The sequence below is a fragment of the Myotis yumanensis genome, unplaced genomic scaffold (assembly GCF_028538775.1).
Source record: "Myotis yumanensis isolate MYYU_CA2020_CCGP unplaced genomic scaffold, mMyoYum1.0.hap1 SCAF_11, whole genome shotgun sequence".
In the NCBI taxonomy this organism is placed as follows: Eukaryota; Metazoa; Chordata; class Mammalia; order Chiroptera; family Vespertilionidae; genus Myotis; species Myotis yumanensis.
Genome location: NW_027223762.1, coordinates 29900955 through 29921930, shown reverse-complemented (window position 1 = coordinate 29921930; position 20976 = coordinate 29900955). Strand labels below are relative to the sequence as shown.

The window sequence follows — 20976 nt, the reverse complement described above, 5'->3', positions numbered from 1 at the left end:
AGGCCTTGAAGGTGCTCTCTGCTCACTGAGCCTTCTCGAGTGAGATAAACCTCAGATAAACCTGCAAGGAATTCAGTCTACATATAATCAGACAGACTATGCCCGAAGGAGCAGGCATTCACAAAGCACCCTTTTGGGGGTTGTAGTTCTTTTATGGGGGGGGGGGGGGGGGGGTGGAGGGGTGTGAGGGCGGGAGGGATATGGGAGTTTTATACAAAATGGAGATGATGTGGGCTAAGGCTTTTGCCTTATTCGTTCTGTTCCTCCGCACTTGGGAAACAGTGTGACGTCCACTGCAGCTGTGCGAAGGCAGGTGAGACCTCGGCTGTGCTGTGGTGGACATTGATTCTCATACATCTCCAGCAGCAATGCTCGGGGCTACGCAGGTAAAAAATGGACTGCAGGGAGCATCTGTGCCCCCAGGAACTGCCGGTGTCTGTCTCCTTTTGTCATCCTGGTAGCCCCCAACCAGGCCACAAAGAAAAGGTGCCACCACTGCACCAGAGACCTGTCACCTCACCATATAAGCTGGCGCCCATTCCACAGGGGGTGCAATAGGGGTTTTGCTGAACTACACCGAACCTGCCCTGGGAATTCTAAGAATGTACAGCAAATCCTCATCCAAAGAACGGTCAAAAGTGGGATTTCCTTTTCGCAAGAGGGTTCTGGGCACAACAGGGTGAGGTGGCTTCCCCAGGTCTCTTACACACCTTTTAGGAAAGGCCCTTGGATTCTCTTTCTCGGAATAACCCTGGGGTCTGAGGGTGGGAGAAACACCAGGACAGGGCCCAGAGCCCAAACACAGAACGGCAACGTGTACAAATAATGCTGAGTTGGGCTACTGTTAAGAGCTCATACCAATTATTAAATGTTATTCCCAATACTGTATGTTATGCCCTCTGTGATTTCACATATTCCTCTATAAAAAGAGATTAAAAGGAAGAGTCCATCTCAGTGGGTCATTGTGGGGAGTAAATAGAGAAAAACCTACGAGACACTTAAGATAATGCCCAGTTCCCTGTAAAACATTTACAGTTGTTAACTTTTAGTTTATTTTGGCCTCGCCCTTCTAAGAGCACCAAATATAAGACCTAATCAGGCCAACTTTCTACCTCCTCGACTCTGCAGTAATAATTCGTGGGTAGTGGGGGGACCTTCCTTCTGTACTCCCCCAGAGGGACACCCAATTCTGCCCTCCCCATGCTGTTCCCAGAGAACACCCAAACCCCACTCACAACAGGAGGTCAATCATGAGGTGAAGAAAAACAGCCTCAGGGAACTACTGAACAGTACTTAGCACGGATGGTGAGATAGGGCATTAAAAAGGGGAGCGTTTAAAATTCCAAACATCGTTAAGTGATAACATCACATCAAATCAACTAAAGCAGGAAAATAAATTCACATACTTTCAAGAGCCACCCAAAAAGAGCAGAGAGAGAAAAACCAAGTATGTCCTTACTCAGTCTTAACCACTCCCATCGGTCTTCCCACTTGTCGATCATTTCTTTCCTCTTCTCCGTCAACTGCAGTAACTTTTCCTTGATCTGTGAGAAAACAGCACCAGGGGGACATCTTAATAGAATGGACCACATCCTCCCGGTTTCCCCTTGACAGGCCACTCCACACACGAAAAACACACTTTCTGTCAAAACCATCACTGAGCCAGAAAACACCTAAGGACGTGGGCCCTGGGAGAGCAGAGGCAGCAGGAGGGTGGAGAGCAAGGCCTGCTCTCCCAGAGCGGCTTTGTCCTGAGGCCAGCTCTGCACTGAGTCCCTCCAGCCTCGGGGGCTCCCTAGGCAAACACTTCGGGAGGGAGAGAGAGAGACAGCAAGGGGCCAAGCCCTGACCTCTCCGGGAACTTCCAAGCCCCTGAAGGGGCCACACACAGACTAACCAGCTACCTCTGTACTACCGTTATCCTAACTGGAAGTAGCAACCGCCACTGAGGAGCAAAGGGATCGAGGGCACATGCGATGGCGAAGGGGTCACCCGGGAAGAGTGCTGATGAAGCTGAGAGAGGCCGAAATCTCAGCCTGGGGCCCTCTAACACTGTCTGCGGGGCCTTGAATTTGGAGTTCCTGGCTCTGCCCACAGCCTGAGAAATTGTTTTCTACACACACAGGAAAGAAGCAAGAAGTTCTGAAATATATATAAGTATGTGCATATCTACACTAATAAAAGAGAAAAATGGTAATTGGCGTACAACCGCTACCCTTCCCATTGGCTAATCAGCATATCCTTATGCAAATTAACTGTCAGCCAAGATGGCGGCCGGCAGCCAGGCAGCTGGAAGCGAACATGAGGCTTGCTTGCTCCAGTGACTGCAGACTCCAACGTTCCCGCCTGCCTTGCAGGCCTCTGAGCTGGCAGTTTGAAACTTAGTAACAAATATAGCCGGCTGGGATCTCAGAGCTGGAGTTATACATTGTTTCGATTACAGAACGGCAAACAAACCAGCAGCGGAAGCCTGAGAGCTAGAGCCAGAGCTAAAGCTGGCCCAGAAGAAAAAAAAAAAAGAAAAAAAGGAGCGGTTGGGAGCTTCAGTCAGCCTGAAAGCAGCCCTCAGCCCCTCACCCAGACTGGCCAGGCACCCCAGTGGGGACCCCCACCCTGAAGGGTGTGTGACCAGCTGCAAACAGCCATCATCCCCTCATCCAGGCTGGCCAGGCACCCCAGTGGGGACCCCCATCCTGATCCAGGACACCCTTCAGGGCAAACCAGCCGGCCCCCACCCGTGCACCAGGCCTCTATCCTATATAGTAAAAGGGTAATATGCCTGCCAGCACCGGGATCAGCGGAGCCAAGAAGTCTCCTGGCACCAGATCAGTGTGACAGGGTGCAGCGCCCAAACCCCCTGATCGCCCTGAGGCTCTGTGTGTGACAGGGTGTGGCATCCCAACCCCCTGATCGGCCCTGCTCTGTGTGTGACAGGGGGTGGCGCCCCCAACAACCGCCCCCCCCCACGGGCCCTGCTCTGTCTGTGACGGGGTAGAGCCATAACCTCCCCATCGGCCCTGCCCTGAGTGTGACAGTGGTGGCGCCCCAACCCCCTGATCCGCCCTGCTCTGTGTGTGACAGGGGGCGGTGCCCTAACTCCCCTATTGGCCCTACTCTGTGCATGACGGGGGAGCTCCCCAACCCCCTGATGGGCCCTGCTCTGTGAGTGACAGGGGGCAGCGCCCCAACCCCCTGATTGGCCCTGCTCTGTGCATCACAGAGGTTGGTGCCGCAACCTCCCCATTGACCCTGCCTTGAGTGTGATAGGGGGCGGTGCCCCAACCCCCCAATCAGCCCTACCCTGAGCATGACTGAGGGTGGCATCACAACCTCCCAATCCGCCCTGCTCTGTGCATGACAGGGGGCGGCGCCCCAACTCCCCAATCAGCCCTGCTCTGAGCCCGACCAGGGGCTGCACCTAGGGATTGGGCCTGCCCTCTGCCACCCAGGAGCAGGCCTAAGCCAGCAGGTCGTTATCTCCCGAGGGGTCCCAGACTGCGAGAGGGCACAGGCCGGGCTGAGGGACCCCCCCTTCCCTCCCGAGTGCACAAATTTTTGTGCACCGGGCCTCTAGTGTATATATAAATGTACATACGCATTTTTCTCTGTGGATACATACACACACGTACATACATACTCACAAAATAAAGTCACTGTACATCTTAACACAGCTGCAGTCACCCTGGGACCCCGAAACAGGGCACCCTACCTCCTCAGATGCGTAGTGCTTTCTTGCCAACAGGGATTTCCCAAGTTCAATGCAGGTTGTGAAACTGTCGTTACGAGCATCAATTTCGGCTTTGATACCTTGATGATTATTCATCAATAGTTCAACAGATGACACATCCCTAAAATGGGACAAATAATACCCCCTTTAGGAGATCAAGCTTTTCAAATAAATGGGTTGGTTTCAAAACACGTAATTAATTAGAAGGAAACTGCTTGACGGCACGATTTACCTTGAAGGTCTGAGTCACAGTCTGAGTCACAGGAGCTAAAGTGCGACGACAGTATAATTCAGGACCAGCTAAGTGTACTCTCATTGGTGTGTGTGCGCTGGCGCGCGAGCGCGTGTGTGTGCGCGCGCAAGCGCCTGAGTACTTCACAATGGCTGCCAGGCAGAGGCTGGAAAAACCACTGGATTTCTGTTCAAACTTACTGTGAAATGCAATTCAGACTCTTCAAGAAGGTACGGAAGCATTAACGTGTGTCCCCAATCGTACCCCAGTGAGTTAGCTGCCAAAGGTTCAGCACATGTGTGTTCAAGAGCAGCTGGTATCCCCCTCCTTCTCTGGACATGGAGACACACAGAGCGGGACCAGCTCAGAAACCAATGGCTGGTGGAGCCGAGAGCTTCTCATGAGCCAGAACCTAAGCCTGGGAGCCTGATCTAGGAAATACAGTATATACATTATATGTGCAATACATATATTTTACATCCACGAACACATTATATTCCATGTATTTCTTCTCTTGGGACGTGGCTCATTCATTGCTCAGTGAGGTGGGGGCTGGAGCTGACAGGGGTGAACTGGAAGCTATGTGCCTGCTTGTTCACCTATGAGCTTCTCTTCACTGCTTTGCATGAGACAGCCAAAGGGAAGATACAGAACAAATATTAATCATCTTACACCATGGGAGCAGATGCAGGGTTAAGAGACTCCTCCAGCAATTGTCTATGAAAGGGACAGAGTGGTTTTTAATCTAACGGACAGATAAAGAACTCAGAAAAGCCCCCTCATTTCAATGACGAGGCAGAGCTAGTCATGCCCAAGGGCAGGAGAGCCTGGGTGGGTGTGGAACGTGGGGGCAGGTGGAGGGAGAAACGGGGCGGGCCTGCCAGCGCTGGGCCCCTCACTCCCCAGCCAGTGCGTGCAGGAGGCAGCGGAGGCAGTGCGGCTCCCCCCACACGCCTCCCCACCCTGCTCTGGCCTCGAAGCGTCAGGCAAGGCCCCAGCTCTCTCGGGAAGATCCCATCTACACACTGCCCAGGGCCACTCGCTGGAGTTCCTGCCCAGGAAGCTGGCGCGTTACCTGGGCTTCTCCTGGGCCTCGATCTGCCGGATGACATCCTCCATCCACAGCATGAGGTCCCGCACCATGCTGAAGAAGCGGAACTTGTCCCCCGTGTCCACCAGCCGCACCCGGCGGCCCTCACAGGAGTCCAGCAGGGCCTTCCAGGCCTCCAGGACCTCGTTCTCCCGCTTCTGGATGTCATCGGCCTTGTCACCCGCGTAGGCTGCCTGGAGGCGGGCCGCGTCCTCCTGCAGCTGCCTCACCTGCGGAGTGGCGGGGGGGGACAGCCGGGTCAGAGGCCGGGCCTTGGCTCCATCACCCCACACTTCCTTCACACGTGTGCCCCACACTCTTCGGTTTACACACCAAGTCACAATGGGTCCCCTGACCCCGAGAAGCTCACATTTTCATCAGGGAGATCTGTCACCAACCCCAAGGGCTCTAGAAATGTACTGAAGGACAATATTAAGTTCTGCATAAACGATGGAACCAATGAAAGGCTACAGCACGGTCCCCCGGGGGTGGCCAGGGACGTAAGGATGATGCAGAAAACACTCGTCTTCAGGGTAAAGACGATGTTTTTATCACGAGAAACTGCCAGGAAGAGCACTTTGAGAACAACTTTTTCCACGGCTGTTTGATGTTGCTGAAAACAATCTATGTGCCATCTCTAAGAGCTCGCACAACGGGACCGTTCAACTTGAAAAACATAGAAATGCAGCATCTAATGTAGTTGAAAAACAACAACAGACTAATGTCAAAGAAGGTAGAATTTTAACTAGGCAAATTTCAAAACTTAAATGTCAAAATCTTTGCAAAAACAGGAAACGCCAATGGGCCTTATAAAAAGAGGCCACACAGAGATACTGTACTTTGTTATCTATTAGTTCAAGTTGGATGATTTACCCCCAGTGAGGTAGTTCCCTACCGACAGGACAACGGCCACAGCTCCTACAGGAGGCGAATGGCAGCAGCAGCAGAGTTAGAAAAGCAACTTTGATTCTAGCTTCTCACTTTAGGGACCTTACCCTACACATTCTTGCACACTTAGGAAATGAAATGCACATAAAGTTATTTACTGTAGTGTTGCCTGCAAAAGCAAAAAGACTGGGAATACAGTCCATGCACTGGTTAATGCACGAGGACCCTTCCACACAAGAGGGCCTGATACAGCCATGAAAATATCAGGGAGGCTCTGGCACTCAGCCGACGCACAGTGGGCCCTTTCACATTCTGCATGACGCAGACCCTAGGCCGCTCCATGTATCTCTTTTAAGCATTCCCTCAACACCATCCACCCCCGTGGAGGCAAAGCTGCAGCACTTCTGCCGGGAGCCTCAGCTGTGACCCCCTCTGCTTCTAGAAGGGGGCGAATCGAGGGCAAGTGAGACAAAGGCAGGGAAGGTGGTCCCTCCACAGAGCAAACCCCAGAGCCCACAAGAGAACGGTAAGGCAGATGTGCCAGATCAGGGTCGGCCCACGCTGAACCTGGCTCCCTGTCTTATAAATAAGGATACCCCGGCACGCAGCCATGCCCCGTATTTCCACACTGTCTGGAGCTGCTTTACGCTGCAACGGCAGAGCTGGGTAGCCGCGACAGGAATGGTATGTCCCGCAGAGCTGAAAGGATTTACTATCTTGGATTCTACTGAAGTTTGCCGGCCCCTACACTATATGATCAATGTGCTCTTAATAGACAAGAACAAAACCCCCAATAGACTGAGGGCTGGTATCTACAATAAAACTGACTTCTTCTCTAGGACCATGAAATCTGGGGGGAGGAGGGAAGGATACAATTTATTTTCCACCTAAAAGACTGAACAAGAAACTGCAGAGATGAGGGAGCGATCAGAGTGAGTTTCCTACAGACTCGGACTGTTACATGGTGATCGCTGAGTCAAGCACCTTTCAACCAGAGTCTCAGTGTTAGCATTTCACACTGGGGGAGACACCAGGCATATGACAAGGTCAGAACCTGGTTTTCCTTCTGTGTCATGTAACGCAGGCCCTGGCTGATGGAAAATAACACGGTATCATTTTGGAAACGATTCTGGATAGATATGCTAACATGATACAAATTCTTGTTGAGAAGGTCTATTACCTGCAAGTGTTTTATGTGTGCATCTGGCTTATTTTAATCACGAGGATGTGCCTCTAAACAATGTCTGCAAATGCAGCGAACGTAGAACTTTCGGACTGGTCAGTTCTCCCAAATAAACGGAGCGTTTTCATGTGCGCGCGTGCATGCACACACATTTAACTCAGGCCACTCTTTGAGGCATGTTTTGGAGTCCAGGAACAGCGAGAGATTCCCGGAGATGCACAAAGATGCTCTGGAAAGGGAAACGCCCCACCCCTCGCCCCGCCCCGCCCCCCGGAAGGCTCCACCACCCACCTGAGTGCCCAGGGCCTGGATGTCGTGCTCGAACGTGGTGTGCATTCTCTGCAAGGTCTCCACCGTGTTCTGGTCTCTCCCCAGCTCCTCGGGGAGTTTCTTGTGCTTGTCCTGTATGCGCCCAAAGATCTCCTTGGCGTCGTGGTAAAACTTGTGCAGTTCGTAGGAGGCAGCGAGGATCTGGGTTCGTGTGTCAATGAGCTCCAGCAGGTCGGCCCAGGCTTCGTTGAGCCCGTCCTTCCACTCGGCGATGGTGGCGGCGTCCGAATGGCCCGAGTTGATGAGCTCGTCTGCCATGTGATTGACTGTGTCCACGCGCTCCTGCCCAATGTTCCCTGTGTCCCGAGCAAATTCCCGGAACCGTTCCTGCAGCATCTGAAACAGAGATGAGCGTAAAGACATCAGTGAGACCATTGTGGACATTTTACTTCTTGATCACACGAACGTCCTTTGGGAAGAAACAAGGAGTATGCATGACCTGGCGACAGGTCTTAGCTCTAGGACCTGTTATCAACCGGAATTCCTTCCCATTCATTCCCTGGAGCCCGAGTAAGGCACCAGCTCCATGTTCTTCCACAGAAAGGAGCACAGAGAGGTTAAGTAACCAACTCAAAGTCGCCCAGTGACAGAGTGGAAATGAAATCCCATGACCTTGGCGTACAGGGCGTTTTATCTGCTCGCAGATGGCCAACCACACCCATAGATCACTGCACACCCGCCCGTGCTCTGCCCCAGTACTTGCCGTGACGTGCTCGTAGTCCTGCCCCAGCTCGTGCGACCCTGCGACCACCTCCCTCTCCGCGATCCACTGCTCCAGGTCGTCCACCTCCCGGTTGAGCTGGAACAGCCTGTGCCTCTCGTCCAGCTTGCCTCTCCGCTCCTCCGCCAGGTCCTTCAGACCTGCGTACAGCTTATCCACTTTGGACTGCCTCATGCTGATGCGCTCACTGAAAGGGGGAAGGTGGTGGGGGAGAAGGACTTAAATGTCAAACTTCCTTGAGGCGGAAAACAAATGGGGTGGGAAGGAAGCTCTGGTTAACCTATTTAGCCTAAAATATAAAATAAAACTCTCAAGTTTGACTTCAACTCCAAGAAGAGCCAACATGTAAACAAGACGTAATTAAGGCCCAAGGCCACCTGACATGATGGAGGGAGAGACTCTAACTGTACTGTTGGCTCTGCAGGTCAGGATTTCCTCTGACGTTAAAAGTTAATGCAAAATCCAGGAGCCGCCCCGCATTCTCGGGTACCATGCTGCCCAGGGACAGGTGGTACCCCTGAACGGCACACACCTGTACCTCTCTGGGCTGTGCGCTCTTCTTGGCCAGGAGGGCAGGCCCTGCCCTGCTGCTCCCCACGGGCCCTGGGTGAACTGCACCCCCCTTCCTCCCTTTATCCCCAGAATGACTGTCTTATAGCAGGAAAGCAGAGAGACGAGGCTTCTTGGTGCCTGTCCCTGGACGCTAGGAAGGCCACCCTCTGGGAATCCTGGGCATGAACACCCGAGAGACCCCCCTGTCCAACCTGCCTTGGGTAGCGCACAAGGCCTATTCCTTTCCTGAGTCAGCTACAAACACAGAAAACCTAAAGTGACGGCCACTGGAGTTAACACAGGAGCCTGGCATAGAGCTGGGAGTGCCACACGCACCTCTTCTATCTTCTTATTGCTAAGGCATTCGAGGACTAGAGATGTGTGAGGCAGGAGGTGGTATCCTTTGGTTCTTCCCAGAGCCCTTTTACTTAATAGGCCCACTTCTATCTACTAGCGACTACTAGTAATTACACTACCCCATTCCTCTCAGCACTAGAAATTACCTTCCTAGAATGACGACCTTTTCAACGCACCGGTAGGCACTTTGATAATGTATCTGTGCAAATCACTCTGCACTTCTGACTCCAGTCACCAATGGTCTTCCAATAGGGCCCTGACCAGGAGATAGTTCACTGACGAGAGCCATTTCCTACCTAACAGCTCACCCTCCTACGCAGCATAGGCCTACTGGTCTGTTATCAAGATGCTTCTCAAAGCTCTATGGTGCCAGTTACTCAGCTGAGCGCCAGCCGCAGCTTGGGCACGGGTGAAGTAAGAGGCCCTCACTGGAGAACTGGTAGCCCGGGCTCGCCTGGACAAACAGCATCACCTTTCAGGATGGCTGTCGGCCACCAGGGCCCGGCTGGTCTTGGAGAGCTGATGCACCGTCTCCGCGTAGTCCTCCACCGCCTGCTCCAAAATCTGGTGCTTCTTCAACATGGAAACGGCACTCTGCTCATCCTGCAGAGAGATGCCACCACCGTCCCCTCAGGCCCAATACCACCTTAACGGAGGCAGGATGCCACGCAGTGGGGCCGGAGGGAAGACTTGGAGAAAGAAAAACCCAGAAGCGAGACCTGGGTAACATGGCCTGGCCAGCGTGGCTCAGTGGTTGACCGTCAACCCATGAGCCAGGAGGTTGCGGTTAGATTCCTGGCCAGGGCACATGCCTGGGTTGTGGGCTTGATCCCCAGTGTGGGGTGTGCAGGAGGCAGGTGATCAATGATTCTCTCTCATCATTGATGTTTCTATCTTTTCTCCCTTTCCCTTCCTCTTTGAAATCAATACAAATATATATATTTTAAAAAGAACAAAAAAAGAGTGTCGGCATGAACTAGACCGTGTGAAGGACGAACGTGAGGCGAGGGGATGACTGAGACCCTCTGAGCAGGAAGGAAGCCCAGGCCCAGCCAGTGTGTGCTGAGGCTGACTCCTCACAGTGTCACAGACAAGCGGGCTCTCACCATTCTGGAGCCTGGAAATGGTCGCAAATGGTCTTAGAAGTATCACGTGTATGTTATAAAACTTAGGTAACCCTGTAACTAAGTGTGTAAGAAGGGTTCTGGCAAATTTAAATTAAAAAAAAAAAAAAAAAGATAGGACGACCCATTGTTAATGACATGCCAGGATTCAGACAATAGAATCCCAGCCACCTTTATGCACCACGCAAAGGCAGCAATGAGATGTTCCACCAAGACATGGCCATCAGCAAAAAGCTCGGGGAAGAGGGGCCGGGTGTGTCCAGCTTCCTCCCTGGGGGCTGGACCCGCTCACCTTGGCCTTCTCCTCGGACATCATGTACAGCTCCTGCTCACTCATCCACGCCTCGGCCTCGGCCGCGTCGAAGTAGTACTGCTGGGCCCTCTGCGCCTCCTCCAGCCGCCGGTGCCGCTTCTCCGTCTCCTCGATGAGGAGGCCCCACAGCTGCCGCAGGTCGGCGAGCCTCTGCCGGATGGCCTCGGCGTTCAGGCTGCTGCTGTCGGTGACGATGCTCTGGCTCCTCTCGAAGATGTCATCGATGCGAGGCTGGTGCCCCTGGATTTCCTTCTGGAGGGTCTGTGGGAGCAGGAACACACACCAAGGTTTGCTAAACAGCAACAGCGTGCTGTTTACGCCAAGCCGTGAGGGCCAAGGGGCATGCGCCAGCCTTCAGGCTCTCTCCCACTCTCCACCTTCTCACTGGAGCAGCATTTACCAGACTGAGGGAACCCGAGCAGAAATGCTTACCTGATTTTTCTTTATCAACAGCTGCACGGTCTGGAGGTTGTGGCCATGATCCGTGGAAGTGGCCAGAGGCATCCTCTCTCCAACCCACAGCTGGAGAATTGTAAACAAGTGGTCAGGGCCGCGCAAAGAACAATGCTTGACGTGAGCAAGTACGGCAGGGAAGAGCAGGGAAGCGGGTGTGAGAGGAAGTGTGTTCGATCCTCCTGGAAGGCTGTGGAGGAGCCCGCGCTGCTCTGACACGGGGCACGCACTGGCTCCCAAATCTTGCCCCATCCTCAATGCCCAATTTACTGAGTCCTCATGCTTAATTTTAATTTTTAATTTTTCTGCTCTTGCCCTGGCTGGTGTGCTAAATGGTTAGAGCGTTGGTCTGTGCACTGCAGGGTCCCGGGTTTGATTCCTGGTCAGGGTACATATGTGGGTTGCAGGTTCATCCCTGGCCCCAGTTGGGGCGTGTGTGGAGGCAACCAATCAATGTGTCTCTCTCACATCGATGTCTCTCTCTTTCTCTCTCTCTCTAAAAAGCAATGGGAAAAATATCCTCAGGTGAGGATTAAACAAAAAATTACTGTTCTTGGGTCATTAAGATACTCAAGCCTGGCCAGCGTGGCTCAGTGGTTGAGTATCAACCTATGAACCAGAAGGTCATGGTTTGATTCCCGGTCAGGGCACATGCCCCGGTTGTGGGCTCGATCCTCACTGTGGGGTGTACAGGAGGCAACCAATCAATGATTCTCTCTCATCACTGATGTTTCTCTTTCCCTCTACCTTCCTCTGAAATCAATTTTTTAAAAAAAGACACTTGAGAATATCTTTATAAAAACCGGACAGAAAAATGGAGTTGCATTGCATGTGAGCAGGGAAAGAACCCTCAGAATGTACATGACGTCGGCCCTGAAAGCTCGGCTCACCCACGAGGCAGCGGTGAGACCCACCAAGAGGCCGGAGCCCTGGCTCCAGAGAGGCCAGGCCCGGAGGCGGACAGGAGGGTCTACTCACGATCTCGTCCTCCACGTCCCTGTTGAACTGGTGGATCTCCTTGGAGGCCAGCAGGTTGTGCTTCCGCTCGTTCAGGGGCTCCAGCAGCTCCATGAACTTGGTCTGCACGGTGAGGCGCTTGCTGTCCACCTCGTCGGGGCTCTCCCCCTCCTGGCTCAGGGCCTGGGCCTGGCTCTGCAGCTCTTCGATCTCCTTCTTCCGCACCTCCATCTGGTTCTCCAGCATCTGAGGCCAGAAAACAGACCCCCTTTCAACCGGAGACGAGGGCAACTCGGGCCGTCCTATGAAATGTTTGTTTGGGGCACTGGCCAAAAGGGAAGGTTGAGGAATATAAATGTATACAGCGGAGAGTCTAAAAAAGGGTTTCCTAACATGCGTGAAACTATCCATAGGCATTCCACTCTGTGGGCTGATAAAAAAAAAAAATCCCTTTCTAGGATTTTGAAATTTGGGAGAACATTTAAGTTTATCCAGGAAATGGGAGGAAAATAACAGGGGAAACAAAAGAATTAATTATGGGGCAAATGTCTGGCACCCTGAACCACTCGGATAACTGTCACTTATATCTAGATGTTATATAGCAAAGTTTGCAAGCATGAGTACCTTCCTTCATGTATTTATAAATTTACATTCAGTTCATGCAGAACTGAATGAAATGAATATTTATTCAACTGTTAAACAGTGGGACCATCCATCAACTAAAATGATGATGATGAAAAGAGTATTCCCGTGCACAAACACCCAATACTTCTACTGATGTTGTTTCTTTCCAGTTGGTTCTGGAAACGTCCCATGATGCTATGGGAGCTAACACTGTGCTGGCTTAAAATCCCTTCACATAGAGCAGCGGTTCTCAACCTGTGGGTTGCGACCCCTTTGGCGGTCGAATGACCCTTTCACAGGGGTCGCCTAAGACCATCCTGCATATCAGATATTTACATTACAATTCATAATAATAGCAACATTACAGTTATGAAGTAGCAACGAAAATAATTTTATGGTTGGGTCACAACATGAGGAACTGTATTTAAAGGGCCAGACGGTTGAGAACCACTGACATCGAGGGTGGATGGCTGTGGATGAGTGAGGACTATGGCAGTAAAACAGAAACAGTCCACGCAGGCGATTGCCCTGCCCGCTCACCTGCTGCTTTTTCAGCAGGATGTTGACGCTGGTCAGGTCTTTGCCGTAGTCATCAGACTGAATCTGACTCTCCAGGCCGTGCAGCCACTTGTCCAGATCCGCGCAGCTCTGGGTGAAGAGCTCAGCCTTGTTCGCGTCAAAGAGCCGCTGGGCCTTCGTCTGGGTGGTGGATTCAAGGACTTCCCACATTTTATGTAAACCTGTGAGTTTGTCCTTCACCACGGCCTCTGTCTCGGGCTTTTCTGAAATGAGCTGCATTCCTTCCTAGAAAACGCAAACCACCGTGGTGATAAATAAACAGTTGGCTAAAGAACAAGTGTCACAGTGGAAAACGAACCTACGATGATTTGATCAGTGATTTACACACACACACCCCCTCACCGCGCACCCCCCCCCCCCCCCCCCCCACCACACACACACAGTCTTTTCCACATGAAGTTACTACTTGATAAAACCGACGATGACCTAGTATGGGCACTGGCTTTCATGAGAGACGAGCAGGAAATGATTATTGCACATGGGAACTGTTTCAACTGGGGCAACAGGACATGTCATGTTAATAACCTAAGACTTCATCCCCTCCACACCACCCCCAAAAGACCATTACTCATTGTTTTAACTGTTTCGAGTCTGAAACAATATAAAAAGTGTCAAGGAAGAGAAGGGAGGGTGGGGACCCTCACCACATTCACGTTTGGTTATGCTCTTGCAGCACAGAATCTCCCTGGGCTGAAAGAATACAGTTCAAATTATTACAGTGACTAGAATACAGTACTCATACAAGAAAAATAGGGAAATTTAAAAATATGTAACATCTCTACATTCTGTGCGACTGGACTAATCAGTCTCTGTCCCGGTCCTATACATGGACGACGGCAAGGCCACCCCTGCCCTGGGCTCACAGCCCATCGTGGGCGGCAGACGAGATGCACAGCAGAACCTGCACACCCAGCACCCACGGGAAGGCCCGGGGCCCACGCACCAGCCCGAGGGTTTCTGCTGGGTGCGAGTCAGGCACTGGACGTGGGGCGACGACGGACTGTGTAACGTTTGTATGTGGTCAAGTATGACTCAAACGTGCTGGGAAACGTGCTAAATGAAAGGGGCTCACGTCCACCCAGTCCGTTTCCTCGCCGCGGAAACGGCAGCTCATCAGACACGTTAACTCACCTTCTCAATTTTGTCAAGCCATTCTTTGTTGGACGCGAGTTCTGCCATAAACGCTTGATGCTTTAACCATTTACTGTGCAGGTTTCTGGCTTCATCGTAAGACATGTCCTGGGCTGTAAGCATCTTTTCGTTGATCCAGAGCGACAGCTAGGAAAAGAGAGAAACGGAACAGGAAGGTTTCAGAGATTGGGATCACAGACAGCAGCCTGCTCTGCCTGGAAGGAGTCGCGTTATGCTGCAGAGGCACGCTATGCACGTTTCCGTGTCGAGAGACGGCCAAGCACTGGTGGTACAGCTGTGACCTGCCATGACAGGCAGCCCCACCGTACGGAGGCGGGGCCTGAGCCACGCTCCACACGCTGCCCCTAACAGTAAGTCCAGCAGCACCAGAGCTCTGAGCCAGCTGTCCGACTGCTTAGCACTCCCAACCTTCTTCCCTTCCACATGAACGCCTGGCTACACCACGTTAACTGTCTTTCACTCCACTTGGTAGTTTGTTACTCTTTTAATTCTGTTATTAAAAAACAAAAATCCCTCTTCTCTTGCTCCTCGCTCCCCTTCACAGATGTATTTATGGGAATGCCCAAACGCACACATAACTAGCTCCCCTACGGGCAAGGCAGCGATGATGCCCTCTCAATGATGCCCTTTCCTTCACATGAGTCACCTTCACCCCTTTCACTACAACCACTACTTCTCTACAGGCCTTGTATTCAGACCAAGACCACTTCACCGGACTGGATTCTGAGGCCAACATGTCGGCTTGGCCCTGGACTCTGGAAGCCTCACAGAGCCTGCCAGCTGCTGACAGATCTGAGAAGGGAGCTCTCTGCTGAGGCCCAGCCCCGGGCCCCAGGCCCCGGACACACTTCCCAATTCACCCGCTCCTCACTGCCTGCCTGCGGTCGGCCATGCCATGGCCTAACTCCTACCCCACACACCGTGCGGACCCAGGAAGAGCGTCTGTTTGCCCAGGTGGGAGGTACACAAAGGAATACAGCGCCAGCCCGGAAGCAGAAGCAGAGGTCTTCAGGGACCGCACCCCTTCTCCTGCGTGACCGCCAGTAGCCCACTCTCACACCTGCCCCTGCCACAACAGACCTGCTCTGAACGCCTTCACAACCCTCCCTCCGAAGAGTCAGAAATGGCATCTAGAGCCCACAGACACCCTCACAGGCTCAGGACTTCCAAGGCCATTTGCTTGTACTCTGGGCTGCTGCCGGGAAAAGGCTTCCCCATACATTTGCTTAAACAGAAAGCCTGTTCTTTGGAAATGATGCCAAGGGGAGCAATGGGGGTCATAGGAGGACCCCTGGCTCTGAAGGGGCTGACCTCTGGGTACCATCTCTACCTTTCTCAGGCTGCTCACCCACCATGAGGGAGGGAGTGGGGATTGACAGCAAAAGGTAGAGACCTGTGGTGTCACTCGTTACTGAGGGGAAAACCAGTAAATCTCTGAGTCCTTTGTAAGCAAGGACCACAGATCTGTTGTTACACAACAATAGAGACCCTAAATTTCCTACTTTAAAAGAATTACCTACTTTCCAGTGATCCGAGCAGCTAAAATCTGAAATACTATGGCCGTTCAATCCGAGGGAAAAAGAGGTTAAAAGGAAACCAAACTGTGAAATTTCCCCCTGTATTTTGTGTGTATACACACACAGAGATATTAAACACAATAGAAGGCATTTATTTATCCAATTGGCCAAGGACATGCACATATTTTTGCTATTCATAACTACCTACCCAAGAGAGGTTTTTTTGTTTTGTTTTTTAAAAAGAGCTACATAAAACGCAGAGGCTAATAAACAAATCTGCTCTTTGCTGAACACACCTCCCTACAGATAAAGCCTCATGCGAGGCAGCACAGTAAGGCGGGTCTGTGGAACCTGCTGGTCATCTGCCCCCCTCAGCTCTCTGGGATCAGAGCTACAGCTATTATTTGTGGGCACTTACAAAGGTCATTTGAGAATACATTCATTCTCTGCAGAAAAAGAACACTGTGCAGACTGGAAAGGGACAGGAAAAAATGCTCTGATCACCACATTAAGCTAAAAGGGAAGCATGGAGCTTGCTATCCCTGTGCCACACCTGCCCAACTATACTGTCCTCCTTAAAAAACACCTCCCTTCTAGAAACTCTGGCTTAAAATGAGGCTGAAAGACAGAATGATACACATCACCCCTTTGCTTGTGCTTCAAACTCCAAGGGTTTTGAAACCCCCAAACCTGACCTAAATTCCACCACCACATGACACCCCCCAGCAGGCACTATGGCTGCACTAACATAGTGAGGCTAAAGGGAAGAAAAGACAAACCAGGAGACGTGGCAGAGCGGTCACAAGGAGACCGGCAAGCCCCTGCAGGACACACCAGCCCAGCCCAGCCCTCTCTGCACCGTCCAGCACTGGGGGTAAGGAGCGGGCTCCTCGTAGCCAAGGATGCCAGTTTGAAACAAGTGTCAACAAAGATCCAAAGCCTCACGAAGACTGTTTGCTGTGATTGCACTGGGAGGGACTATCGTTTTATGTTTACTTTTCCTACACGTTTCTATTTATGAATCCACCCGCATGTAAATGGAAAAAAGGGGCTGGAAATTTCAACCGGGTTTCTCCCAAGGGCTCTTTTGGTCCTCTCAGCCTCCTGCTCATTTCCGGGCATTCACCTTCTCCAATTCAGCCCAGGTTTCACCAGAGTCAGGTCCATGGATTTTACTCACTAACTTGCCCTTTAAGCAAGAGCCTGGAATCCCATGGATCCCCCATCCTCCCTAAATACGGTCTGAGGTTCAAACGAGTCATTGATGGAGGGAAGCACCAGGGCTGCGCAGGGACTCGCCGTCTGTGGAACGCACAGCCCAGGCCGCACACATCGCCTGATCCCGCCCACTCCCTCCAACGCGGAACGGCCACTTGCTTTCACTGCAGCACAGAGGGCAACGCCACACGGCCAGCTTCAGACCCCATCGCTCTCCTCTGGGCACTGTCCGGGGACATGAACGCCTCTTTAATGAGCCGTCTACTCAAATGGATTATTAATGCTCGAGTCACTTGCGGAGGCAGGCACTCCTGTCTTCAGCCTGCCTGGCTCCAGGCAAATTCCCCGGAGACCTAGATTTATCAACATGGTGCTGAAGGCAGGCAGACCCTAAACGGCGTAATTTAGGGACTTCCCTTAAGGTTTAGCTGCTGGAGCACACTGCCAGATTCACAGCAAGACAGCAGTTGAATGGACGTGAAAGACTGCTCTAACAACTGTTAGTAGAGCCGTGTGTCCTTTCACACACAGCCACACATTCACATGGCAGGTGTTTGTGAGGATTTGAGCCACGTTCTTAGCATCCCACTTGAACCTTCCCCAATCCCCGCCCACCCCCCCCCCCCCCCCCCAAGGTCCCTACAGCCTCACTTGGATATTCTTTATCCCATTCTTGCCTCTGGGGGAATTTAATCTAAAAATCTAGAGAGGCCTGGGCCACACCACTGTCCTCTGGCACCCAGAGAGAGATGACGTGGCCCTGAACGCACACACGTGAAGCCAGCTAGAGGCGCCTCCAGCCACGCCTGCGGAGAGATCGCACTTCGCCGGCTAACCGTAGTTTCCCATTTGTTTATGCATGTACTCAGGGAGCACAAAGTAGTGTAAGAACCACAGATGAACACCACATGTTAAAACTCAAGAGTTTGAAGTCAGGCTTATTGCTCTTGGCATATTAGACAGGAATCTAAGGAGGCTGAAAGATGGACATTTTAAGGTTTAAGCGAATAAGAAACTTGATATGTATCTTTTAAATCTCTGCTTCTTAACTGGGTAGCCAGTTCCAGTTCCTTCCTTCCAGCCCATTGAAAAGACTGGACATTGCTTTAAACAGCTAAGGGATTAAATGCTTTTAGGCTACAGACTATCCTAGGACATTGCTGTCTGGTATAAAGTTCTTCGATAATGGAAACATTCTCCATTTGCATTGTCCAGTATGGCAGCCACCAACCACAGGTGGCTACTGAGCACTCAAAATACTGCTGGAAGATGGAAGAGCTGCACTCTTCATTTTATTTCATTTTAATTAACTTAAAATGAAATGGCCACATGTAGCTAGTGTCTACTGCAATGGACAGCACAGCTCTGGCCTGTAATATTCCAGATTATAATAATCTAGTCACTCTAAGTGGTAAGTTGTAGCTGGAGAACTGACATGACCATACTGCCCACCTGAAAATCATGTGATATGAATTTCTGGCCTCCGTTTTATTCCAGGGGCTCTTCCGCCAAATTGCTGGCTGGCTCTTGCTAGAAACCAGGAAGGGAGAGGTGAGAGGGAGACGTACCTCCTGACAATCTTGCAGGAATTTCTGAAGATCCCTGTTGTCCTTCAGTCTCATCAGAAGCTCACTGGCTGCCTCTCGATTCTTCCTATGTCTGTTATAATAAGAACATTTAAAAAAAAATATTAGAGAATCTGGAAACACAGACTTCACAATTCGATCTCTCCCCTGGGTCTCTCTGTGTGCTGAAAACAGTTTGCTTACAGTCCTCAATTCTGCCAATGAGACAAGATAAACAAGAGCTCTCAGCATCCTCCAAATGAGTGAGTCATGGTGCAAAAGAGAGCAAAACACCTGTCTAAGCCACACAACAGGCCAAGGACGCACTCAAATGAGCCGTACAAACCTGGTGCCTCCTCATCTAGTGCCGGGGGAGGGACTCTGAGCTCACAGGTGTGCAAACCCCCATCTTAGGCACCGTGACCGTATCTCCGAGGAACCTGTAACTGGGTGACGGGGCATGAACATGGCTAAGAAAATGTCGATGGGGAGGTCTGAGTTTTTCATTCTGATTCTCAAAGCAATTTCTTGCTTATGTGCCTGGGCAAGGTCTCTCCCCCGACCCTGCCAGTCCCCATGGCAGGGCTGGGAGAGAACACAAACTCTGCTTCTCCACAATGAAAGAGAAGAGCAGCTCGGACAGCACTTGCTGCTGACTTTTTTTTTTAATAATATATTTTTATTGATTTCAGAGAAGAAGGGAGAAATAGAAACATCACTGATGAGAAAGAACCACTGATTGGCTGCCTCCTGCATGCCACCTACTGGGGATCGAACCTGCAACCAGGGCATGCGCCCTGATGGGGAACTGAACCATGACCTCCTGGCTCATAGGTCGATGCTCAACCACTGAGCCACCCCAGCCAAACTGCTGACTTTTAAAGAGCCCTCCTCAAGGAGGAGCAAGAAAGATCTAGCAATGCCATGTAATAGCAATGCCACGTGATAGCAATGCCATGTGACAGCAATGCCACGCGCCACATGTGCTGGCAAAACAAGTGGCAGCAGCAGCACTGCAGCTGTTATCTGCCTGGGGAACCAAAGGAAAACCCTCTGCTCCTACAGGCGCCAGTGACTGCAGAACGACACGATAACGTGAATGGAGATAAACCGTCAGGTATGTGCCAGACACATACAATGACTCTAAATTTCTTTAGTTGGAAGGGGTTCCACGCTTCAGGAAAACAAACCTGAATATGCTTATACCACTTAGACAAAATGCGAGAATAGAAAAATATTCCTTATATCATGCTAAATGGAAAGAGCTCATGCATAATTCAACAATATAAAACTCTACGGCACAATTAGAAGGTGAAAACTGAAATGGCATGTGCTAGGGATGAAATTAAAGATAGTAGTCCCCCGCCCCAATTTTAGACATTCTGTTGTTTCCAAAACAACAATAAATAAAGGCCAATCCCCTTTACTTCTTTGCTATCCTTTGTCAGAGACCAAAAGTTACAAATAACTTTTTTAATGTTGTTGGTGAATTTGGGCTAAAGTCGTCTAAAAATGTGGGAGGGGAAGGAATGCCAAGAAAAGTTCTTCAAGTGCCCCACCCTCAGGACCCAGTCACTATTTGTGGGAGGTTTTAAGATTTGCTTTTATAAAGAAAGCAAATTTCTTAGAAGGAGGTGATTTGAGTTGGAGTTAGTCAAAGCCCTTGAATGAAGGGACGTGTCACTCCCTTCCTCAGCATCTCACAAAAGTACTACAGCTGCAAGAAGAACCTATACTGGCAGTTACAACAGGACATGGGAATACAAACAACTTCAAACACTGTCTGAGAAGATTCACTAGGAGAGAAATACAACTAGACAGAATCCTGAATGCACTTCTGAGACATTCAGATCTTGGGTGTGCCCAGGCAATCTTTCTCTTACAGTGGGACCACGAAGAAGGAAAAGCTAAATGGTGACTTGGGGCCCCGTGTCCACATGATACAGAGCTATGGGAAGGGCGGGAGGATGGCCTCTGAGTGATGGGCTCAGCAGACTGAAAGCAGCGATGCAGGCGGCTGAGATGCTGCTGACTCAGAACACCCTCGCGAGAAGTGCGCGTGGCCTGAATGTTTACTAGTGGCGACCGAAATCATTCATGAAGCGAAACTCAGGAAGGTCTTTCAAAGCTGGGTAGTGGATTTAATTATAGGGAAGGATCGTCTATAAAACTTGGCCGTAGTTTCCCACAGACCTAAGAGCACTCTTTGTTTGGGGGCAAGGTTAAATCTCTGGCTCGATTTCCATCTCTCACCCCATCACAAGACCCAGAGGCTCCCTCATCACATGAGGCAGATGCTGGATTAAACTCAGGTTCTTGGGAAAAGCACAGAACCCGGTGCCTGGGTCACATGGGCTGGGGACTTCCAGCTTTTTCCCATGTGAGACGGGGCCT

General features: G+C 51.1%; 1 protein-coding gene across 2 annotated transcripts in view; it reads right to left on the bottom strand.

The window, feature by feature from the left end:
* SPTBN1 (spectrin beta, non-erythrocytic 1) overlaps positions 1 to 20976 on the bottom strand; it is a 179101-nt gene that overhangs the window by 12710 nt on the left and 145415 nt on the right. For both annotated transcript variants that reach the window (XM_070429223.1, XM_070429224.1), the window contains 12 exons: positions 18586 to 18676; positions 14262 to 14408; positions 13092 to 13355; positions 11949 to 12173; positions 10950 to 11039; positions 10497 to 10778; positions 9553 to 9683; positions 8154 to 8358; positions 7412 to 7786; positions 5035 to 5279; positions 3710 to 3848; positions 1460 to 1544 (listed from right to left, as the gene is read on the bottom strand). In XM_070429223.1, the coding sequence (XP_070285324.1) occupies positions 1460 to 1544; positions 3710 to 3848; positions 5035 to 5279; positions 7412 to 7786; positions 8154 to 8358; positions 9553 to 9683; positions 10497 to 10778; positions 10950 to 11039; positions 11949 to 12173; positions 13092 to 13355; positions 14262 to 14408; positions 18586 to 18676 (2279 nt within the window). The remainder of the gene's footprint in view (positions 1 to 1459; positions 1545 to 3709; positions 3849 to 5034; positions 5280 to 7411; positions 7787 to 8153; positions 8359 to 9552; positions 9684 to 10496; positions 10779 to 10949; positions 11040 to 11948; positions 12174 to 13091; positions 13356 to 14261; positions 14409 to 18585; positions 18677 to 20976) is intronic.